The sequence below is a fragment of the Miscanthus floridulus genome, chromosome 2 (genome assembly GCF_019320115.1).
Source record: "Miscanthus floridulus cultivar M001 chromosome 2, ASM1932011v1, whole genome shotgun sequence".
Taxonomy (NCBI): domain Eukaryota; kingdom Viridiplantae; phylum Streptophyta; class Magnoliopsida; order Poales; family Poaceae; genus Miscanthus; species Miscanthus floridulus.
This window is the reverse complement of record NC_089581.1, coordinates 153504268-153514156: the sequence shown is the minus strand read 5'-3', so window position 1 is coordinate 153514156 and position 9889 is coordinate 153504268. Positions and strand designations below refer to the sequence as shown.

The window sequence follows — 9889 nt, the reverse complement described above, 5'->3', positions numbered from 1 at the left end:
GCCGTCGCGTTTCTGTAGTAAATGCTGCTATGGTCGATCATGATGATTCACAACTGTCTTTTTATTCATGTCATTCTTTTTCCAATTTGGTTAGTAAATACATGGTGTAGTTTTAGGGCGTGTACTTTACATGAACCAACTTGTATGGTGGTTACTTTTGCTGAAAAAACATGTAATGTATGACATTCCTATGTGGTAAGGCACTAAGGTTATCAGTGCATGCATCTACTTATATAGTTTGTTAACCGATGTTCTACATGCATTCCTATACATTGAAGATTTTTGGTCCCACACAAAAGATTATATCGAAATATTTCTTATGGTGTTATATCTGTCATCATTATGAACCTTTTGGTCCCAAAATTTTGAATATTTATCAATATTAAATCTGAGTTCAAATAATTGCAAGTTGTGCCAAATATGTTTGACCAAATTTAATCAATTGTCAGCGTACAATAAAAAAGTATAATTCTAAATCAGGGTAAAATCATAATTAGGCATAACAAACAGGGGCAAAATCGCATGGGCATTCATGTCCTTTTGTACAAAGTTTAACACCGTTAGGGGTGGATGGCGGAGCAGGAGCAAACTGGTGCTTCGTGAATGGCACAGTAGGGGTAAATTCACAAAGTAAAAAAAACAGAGGCAAAATCATAATTTTGATACAAAACAATGGTACAAACGCAAGAGCCCCTAAAAATTTCACCATAAATACAACATAGAAGTTGCAGCTATGAATTATTCCAATTAATTACAGAAAACATATATCTAAAGCACAACAAAAACTTTATACTAAAGAATAACATATTATATGTTCACTGTGTAGATTTACTTACGTAGAGTCTAACAAAATTTGATTTTCTATTTTATGTTTTTTTGTGATTTACAATATTTTTTCAAAAAATCAGCGAAAATAAATTAAAAAGAAAAAGACAAAACCATCATCACTATAGCAAACCACCATCTAAAACCGTTTGAGGATTATTTGACCGGTTTTCAAAAATTTAGGGAATAAAAAATTTAGTTTTATAGTTTAGAGGTGAAGTAGTCCACACCTAGATAGTTAAAGTGCTATGTACACTTTTTCTCGGTGAACATATGCGTACCTCTCTTTCCGGTAAACATAAAAGAAGCACAAACCCTTCTCTGATTCACCAATGATGCTCAGCCGTCTCTCACAATAAATCAGCTTTAGCTAATTTATCAGTCGACTTTAATACCAGCCGAACATGGCTCTAGCTTCTCAGCGAAATGAACAGGCCCTCGCGTTCTTTGGCCAGCAATGATCACACGTTACTCCGTACTTGGTGGAGCTAGATGTGTTGGTGGCCGCAGCCAGCGGTGAAGCTAGAGTTCAAGTCGTGGGGTACAGTTGTATATCAGATTTATTGCCGGTTCTTTTATTTAACCGTGCAGTATGTTTTTTTTTTCAATGTACCTTATATAACGGACTACTTTTTTTTTTTTTTGTGATAAAAGTGGACTTCCCACACACTGGCACACATATGAGCGCGCCGCACTCTGCACTCCCTCTTGGGTCTTGGCACACCTGACACCTCCGCTCGGCGTTGTGAAAGTAGTACTACTACTCTTCTCGCACACGCTTCTCTAGTTCTCTGGGAAGGAAGATGGCGGCCGCTTCGAAGAGGAAGAGAGATGGTCCGGCGGTCGGCATCGACCTCGGTACTACTTATTACTCGTGCGTGGCCGTGTGGCGGCACGACCGCGGCGAGGTCATCGCCAACGACCAGGGCAACCGCCTCACACCATCCTGCGTGGCCTTCACCAGCACCGAGAGGTTCGTCGGCGAGGCGGCCGTGAACCAGGCCGCCCTGAACCCCATGAACACCATCTTCGGTGAGTACTACACCTCGGTGTTTCTCCGTTCTGTAGCCTCCATCTCAGTAGTTGTTCGTCGCCGCTTTTGTTGGTAGTCGCTGGGGTTTTTGACCTATGTGAAGCCCAAAGATGGTTTTTTCCGTTATGTTTTGGTGGGCAGCCGCCCAGATCAATTTTCAGTCAGTAGTAAGAAACACAAAACTCGTGCCGGTGGTTCACAGCCCGCCGCAGCGTCAGGCATTATCTGGATCGATCGAAACCCCCGCTGCAAACGGTGCTTACCCAGTAACTCCGGGGACTGAGTGATGAATGGATTGCTACAGCATCTTCTGTAGCTGGCTTCGTGTTTGGTTCAGCTAATATTTCTAATTTATGCCATTTATTTTTCTTACCCACGGATTTGTAAAGGAAAGGAGTATTTTTTTTGGACTTGCGTAAGACTGTTTAGTATCGCCCAGACACCTCACCTTTCCGTGTGAACTGTTTGTTCAATTCATCTCGTTGAATCTAGAACGCAAATTTATCTAAAAACCAAAGTTAAATTTAAGAGAGAGAGGGGGGCGGGGGGTGGGGGTGGTGGGCGAAGATTCTGATAAAGTGATAATGCTGGCAACTGTCCAGTGACAACCACAATACTATCCCGTTGCTACACAGCCCATTATACTTCTTAACCTGTTTAATGACCGCAAATCCACATTATCTGAACCTGGGCATATGCAAGTTAAGGCAGTGTCAAATCATACTCTTTTTTCTAACAGAAATAACATTTGACAGATGATAATAAAATTATCGAAGTTAAGCTATACATGGTTCATCTGATTGACTACATGACTAATTTTCTACAGAGGTGAAGCGACTAATTGGCCGCCGATTCAGCGCCGAGTCTGTACAACAAGATGTCAAGTTGTGGCCTTTCAAAGTTGTCGCAGGTCGTGATGACCGGCCAATGATCATGGTGCAGTATAAAGGCAAGGAGAGGCAGTTCATGCCTGAGGAGATCTCCTCCATGGTGCTCACCAAGATGAGAGAGACAGCTGAGGTATATCTTGGTAAAACGATCAAGAATGCGGTCATCACCGTGCCCGTCTACTTCAACAACTCCCAGCGCCAGGCTACCATTGACGCGGGTGCCATTGCCGGCCTGAATGTAATGCGCATTATCAATGAGCCAACTGCCGCCGCCCTCGCATATGGTCTTGAGAAGATGCCTGTCAGCAACAAACAAAGGACGGTGCTCGTAGTCGATCTTGGTGGTGGTACCTTTGATGTCTCCCTCCTGAAGATTGATCCAGGAACCAACAAGGATAAGGGTCTCTTTGAGGTGGTGGCCATCGCTGGTGACACTCACCTTGGCGGGGCTGATTTCGACAACGAGATGGTGAAATACTCTCTCCAGGAGTTCACACGGAAACACAAGAAGATGGACATACATAGCAACCAGAAGGCGCTTCGGCGGTTGAGGACTGCCTGCGAGAGAGCAAAGAGGATGCTGTCTTCCACTACACAGACCACCATTGAGGTTGACTCGCTCCATGATGGCATTGACTTCTGCACCACCATCACCCGGTCTCGATTCGAGGAGCTCAACAAGGGTCTTTTCAGGAAGTGCATGGAGGCTTTGGATAAGTGCTTATGCGATGCCAAGATGAACAAGAGCAGTGTCCATGACAACGTCCTGGTGGGCGGCTCCACCCGTATCCCCAAGGTGCAGAACATGCTTCGGGAATTCTTCTGTGGGAAGGAGCTTTGCCGGAGCATCAACCCTGATGAAGCTGTTGCGTACGGCGCTGCCATCCAGGCCTCTATTCTCAGTGGTGGAACCAACGATGGGAGATTAGTGGATATGCTTCTGTGCGACGTTACGCCACTCTCGCTTGGAATAGAGACCAGGGATGATTGTACAATGAGCGTGGTTATCCCGAGGAACACTGCCATCCCGATCAAAAAGACGGCGCCTTTCACCACCCTCTACGACAACCAGACCGCCGTTTCCTTTCGAGTGTATGAGGGCGAGAACGCGAGCACCAAGGACAACAATCTGCTCGGCGAGTTCGTGCTCACCGATGTACCCCCGGCACCGCAGGGTGTACCTGGTTTCGATGTCACCTTCGATATCGATGCAAACGGCGTCATGAAGGTGTCCGCCGAGGACAGGGACACTGGGCGGAAGAACAGCATCACCATCGTTAACCACGGCGGTCGACTGCGCAAGGAGGAAATCGCGCGCTTGGTACCGAAGGCTGAGAGGTAAAGGGGGAGGGGTTCATATCAAAGCTCTGGTAAGTAGCTCGTCGCTTTTGTTGCAATGGATGCTAAATGACATGACTTTTGGCTTGGCTTGTGTATGGCCATAAGCTTGGTAGTGTCGTTGTTTCTGGAACCATGGTGATATTGTAGTAATGTTCTATTTTCTTGAGTGTGTCTTGCTTCTGTCAAGCACTCAAGCTGGTTTTAAGCTGGGAACAGGCCATAGCCTAGCTTGTGCTTTCTTCGTTTCTGGAATCTTGGTGATATTGTAGTAATCTTCTATTTCTGTTGGATGTGTCTTGCATCTGTCAAGCTGATTTTAAGCTCGGAACAGTTGCAACCATGAACTTTTGCTGAATCCAAACTCCTTCCTTGGAGAATCCAAACTACTATTAACAAGCTGATGAGTAGCAGTGCAACTTGGAGAAGACAGACGACAGTCACAAACACTTATAACAAACCTGTAGACCGTAGTAGATTGCCAACAACATAGCATCAAATGTGCTCTTTTATATCATGAAAAGACAACCATGTAGATCTGAAGGTACCGTACCATACTGTTTTTGTCTAGGCTACCAAATAGATTAATCACTGCTCCATTTGGGCTAAGCTACTCAAAGGAATTGTCTTTACCACGAAAGGCTTGGCAGCGCACCAAACTTGTTTACATGTGCATGTCAAAATTCTAGTAGCAGCCTCCAGCATCAGTTAAACTGAACGGCTGCACCAGCACCACAAAGGCACACATTGCTTCGTTGTATACCTGTATAATTGCGATGGCAAGACCAATGTCCTTGGTAGTAGAAGCACAATTTTCAGGCTCCAGGGAGGAATCACTTTGCCACTTATTTCTTGAGTGCCCCTTTGCCATTCAGTGCTGGGCATGGCTCAACATTCAGGTAGACAACTCGCTGGACCCCTTCCAAATCCTCAAAACCTTCAGAGATCAACTCCAGGTTCCTTTTTCTATGGGGATTATTATCATCATGTGCTGGACAATCTGGAGAACGAGAAATGACATGATCTTCCGTCAGATAAATCCAGATTTTCAGTTAGCAAAGGAAAATTTCAGGGAAGAAATTCAGTTACTCTTACTTGAAACTCAAAAGAAGATTCTTGCCGGAGTTTAGCCAATGGACTGACAATCTATCTTAGCATGGTCACTCTCAGTACTAGTCCTCATTTTCTTTCTTTTTTTCCTTCTTTGTATCCTGAAGCTCCCCCAGCGCTTCTTACTGTTTTGGTCTATTTGTATTCTGAACTCTTTTGTTGCTTAATAAATGTGCTGTAGGGGTGCAAACCCCTCCAGTTTTCCTAAAAAAAACAAGTTTCAGGCCCCAGGAACCGGGCGATAGTGCTATGAGCCTATGACACATCGGGCCAACATGAGCGATAGGCTGCGGCAGACGGTGCTGCCGTGTGCGGGTGTGGTGGAACCGTGTGGAAGCGCCGGCCAGCACCGTCGAGCCGAGTGGCTGGCTGGCAGCACGAAGACGTATGTATGTTTTTTTTTGGGATCTTTTTTTTTTGGAGCACTATAGGAAGACGTATGTATGTGGGCCGGTGGCCTGTTAATGCGATGGTTGAAATTCTCGGTCCAGTTGAGTGCGCGGCCGCATTCAGCCGCGATTCAAATCACGCAGCTCAAAAGTTCGAAGCGGTGTCTCCCGGGCCGTCGATGGGCACAGCGGACGCGAGCGCGCGGCTGGGCTAGAAGACCGGTGTGCTAAGGTGCTCTTTTCCATGGAGCCCAGGGCCGATTTGATTTGATGGATTGGAGAAGGGAAATGTCCGAATTATCTCCCTTAGTCCGATTTTGCTCCCAAAACTATCATTTTTTTTTACCTTTCTCAACCTTTTAAACCTTTTTGCTACTAGAAACGGTTCGTGGTTTAATATTAAGGATATATTAGGCCATGAGGTTAAGAATAGTAACATCTAATGATTATGCTTGATAAGATTTCAGGTTAGTGGATTATTAATAAAAAATCTCTAGAGTGGATTAGTTGTTCACCCCAAAGCATCGGATCCCCTTCGTCGTAATATATTCGTGTGTCGACTGTATGCATGCATGCCCGTTCGTGTCATCGTGTTCATGTGTAGTAGTACGAGTATACATGCGAACTCGTATAAAATAACTAGTGATTTGCACGCGCCATGCGCGCGAGTGATGGCCGTAGTTCTATCTGGCAAATGAAAGCGTGCGGGCCTGTTCGGCAGGACTGAAAAATAAGTCAAAATACTGTTCCGACTGATTGTTGTGAGAGAAAAATACTGTTCTATCTGGACGTAAACAATGTTTCTGTGAGTGAGCTGGCCAGCCCGGCTCAGCCCAGCCAGCCAGCCGAACGAAGCCACATAGAAAGCATGTCGACAACGTTGGATTTTTTTTCTGTTTTTGAAACACACAGATAAGCAAGGGCGGTCCCAAGGCCCGGCGAGCGTGGGCGGCTGCCCGGGCTCTAACGCTTTTTTATGGTATTCTACAATCGCTGCTACAGAAAATGGAACGACCGTCAAGCAAATTAAGCCTGAGCTGAGCGGAGCACCTGCTATTGCTAGGTGACGGACGTACGACACTAGCTGGCACATATCACTTTGTAGTAAAACTACTACCATTACGAGCCTGTTCGTTTGGCTGTGGCTTATCATAAACGATCATAAATTTTCAGTCGGAATAATATTTTTCTCTCACACAAACCAGCCAGCAGTACTTCTTCACGAACCAGCAACGATATGAACCAGACCAGCCAACCGAACAGGCTGTATATTGCCGCTGTCAAACCTCTAATAATGTATCTCATGCTTCTGTTTTGTGGCTCCTGGATGTGTTATATTACGAGTAACTTCATATTTCCTTAGCCTAATATGTACGCACTATCCAAAACTAGATAGGTTAGGATTATGCAGCAAATGAATAGCTACTCCTTATATAGTGCAAATTAAACGAACTCACGATCACTTGACGGGATTTCCTGATACCACATAACCAACATGCATCACCACCTTCAGCCGGACGCTAGCACGATGTATAATGTCAGAAGAGCCTTAGGGTCCATACTATAAGACTAGTCTTGCAGAGGCGGTGTTGATCTTAATAAGCCTATATTTACTAAGATCATGCATTATTATAACTTTTTCTTCTTAATAAAAATATGATTAGGTACGTGCGGCCATGAAAAAAAGGCTAGCATTCATATATGTGATCATATTCGTGGTCCGTGGTTGTAACCCTGTTCTATACTAAAATGAAGAAGAAAACTTCCTCTGACTTTGCCCAGGCTCGGTTCAATTCCTGGATCTGCCACCGCAGACAAGGCATCTTTCATTGGAAATAAAATACTCATAGCTGTAGTCTGAAGAACAGACTTGCATAGTTTAGAACACTGAAAGATAGCAGTTGCACGGACACACGTACATGGTTGCTTGGCATGCAGCCATTTCTCCTGGGGAATAGTAACAAAAGAGAAGAAAATACATAGTTGGCTACAGAATGGCAACACTATTCAACAGTCGCTGGGGCATCTGTTCTCTTGGCCGAAGTCTGCTTTAGTTTGAGAAGCATGGCGCTGTCCAAGACTGGATCTTCAAGAAGAGATAACAGCTCACCACTGAGGTTCACCAAGGACTGTGATAGCCTGCAGAGAATCGATGCGGCATCTGGCTTGCTGGCAAAAGAGTGATTTTCTGACGAGGTTTTCAGCGACAGTAAGCAATAGAACGGCGGTCGAACTTTCCTGACAGACCGAATCAAAGAAAGTCAGGGAGCCACGGAGTGCTGCATCTTTTGCCTTGATGTTGTTCTTCAGTTTAGTCGCCTCATCTTCAAACAACATGGACCATGAGGTAGAGCAAAAAGGTCTTCTCTGAGTTCAGAAACATGTGCAGCGTTGTAGTCATCAATTTTCACCATTTTTCGTTTTCAGGGTAATTTAGTGCAGCGTGATCGATAGTTTTTTGTGTTTGCCAAATTTCCAGAAAATTCTTTTGTTTCCTTGTCATAGGATTCTCTAGCCAGTATATTGCCAATCTTGAGACATGGTATGCACCTCGTCTAAAGATGTTCACGTGGAGCTGCAATACACAGTTTGGTCACCAACTGAGGAAAGCTATAACAATGGCTTGGTCAAGGAAATCTGCTACAAGAAGCCAATGTTTGAACTCCATTGTGATGCAATGCTATCGTGGAAGGGGACACTCAAATTTAATACCAAGACGTTGCCATAAAAATACAACAGTTGATGTCCCACTGAAGCAACAGTTATAGACACAAATAAATTGCTGGACATGGAAGCAAAGTTCATGGCTATAAATCTGTCATTGGGGTTGCAAGGGGGGAAATAAAAATGCAGACCTGATCAAGTATAAGGTGAGCAATGGCACCTGATGCCCCACTGATTTTCACTAATTTGCTCAAATACAGGTACCTGCAAATGGAGACTTATTATCAAACAAGCAGTAGTGGCAGAAAAAGCTAGCTACACTAAGACAACAACAATTTTGATTTAGGTGCCTTGGTTCAGCTGCACAGGCTCATGCCAAAAAAAATTCATTGATTTTACTGCGGTTTAATATATGCTTGCCTCTCAGGTTAGCATGATTGAATTCTTTACTGTAGATTTTGCTTGTTTAAAATTAATGTGTAGGCGCATGTGCATGACCAAAGCTAAATAATAATTTGTTCTTGTTTGAATGCTTCCTTGAGATGTTTTAAATCCTATTTGTTCTTCCTTGAGACTGCTTCACAGTAAATTATCATCCTTTCTGCCAGTTACTCCTTGCATGAAAAAAGAATTTCATAGTCAACCTCCATCTAAGAGAAAAGCCTCTGGTTATTCTTTGCAGGTACTTGGAAGATTCTATCAACATTTTTCCATTTTTTGGGGGAAATACAGGTTTCACAAATGGTCTTCTTATCATTTTATACAATGGTGTACAGTACAAGTTACTGAAGACGATGGTTCATTCAACTTAATTTCTGCTATGCAGTTTATGTGTGCACACTGCACAGGTTGTGCTGAATCTACTTCCTTTGCAAAGCACTGGGGCAGCAGGTATATTTATATATGTACACTATTGCTGAATGTTAAATAGCTATTGCACTTATTTGGGGATTTTTATACTATCCACAATACTATGAAGTTTGTTTAATTTTGCTTGTAAGATAATCCATTTTGTTTTTTCATTTAATCCCATTGTAATACATGATGATAGGATAGTTCCTACGATTAATTGCTTCAGGGCCTTTTCAAACCAATTTTTCTGATAATCTGCTACTCTTCCTAGCCGGCGAAGGCGGCCGCGGCGCGCCTTGCCAGCCGGATCTTGCAGCGCAGCGGCCAGACATGGCTACGGTTTGTACGGTTCTTGGCCTTCCTCAACTTATGGTTTCATCTCCCCTTGTTGCTACACTCACGACGGCAGGTACACACGCGCAGATGTTCTTTGCCACAGAAACCAGCTTAATGCTTTGGTTAATTTTGATAGAAACAGATATTACTATGTGCAGATTAAATAGTTACTGATGTTCTTCTTCATTGCTCGAGGATTAATGAAAGGATGGGCATTACACAGGGTATGGTCACGGTTTCTTTTCCTCCACATTGTGTCCTTCAAATTCCTATTTTTTTCCTGTCCGCATAGGAGCAGCAATAGAGTTCCTGTGATTAGATTTGGCTGTGCACGCTTCAATTCCATGTGAGGTTGTTTTCCATACGCATGTTCAGTGATTCATCGTATGCTGCTTTCTCATTTGTCAATTGTCGTTGCTTTCGCTGGTACACGCATGTTCTTTTGAGAGTTA

The 9889-nt window shown here is 43.8% G+C and overlaps 1 protein-coding gene across 1 annotated transcript; it reads left to right on the top strand.

Annotated features, from left to right (window-relative positions):
- The first annotated feature begins 1735 nt into the window (after nucleotides 1-1735).
- Nucleotides 1736-4298, top strand: LOC136540172 (heat shock cognate 70 kDa protein-like). Its single transcript, XM_066532176.1, has 2 exons — nucleotides 1736-1857; nucleotides 2685-4298. Exons 1-2 carry the CDS (start codon nucleotides 1842-1844, stop codon nucleotides 4088-4090), a joined length of 1422 nt encoding a protein of 473 aa, XP_066388273.1. The 5' UTR covers nucleotides 1736-1841; the 3' UTR covers nucleotides 4091-4298.
- The last annotated feature ends 5591 nt before the right edge of the window (nucleotides 4299-9889 follow it).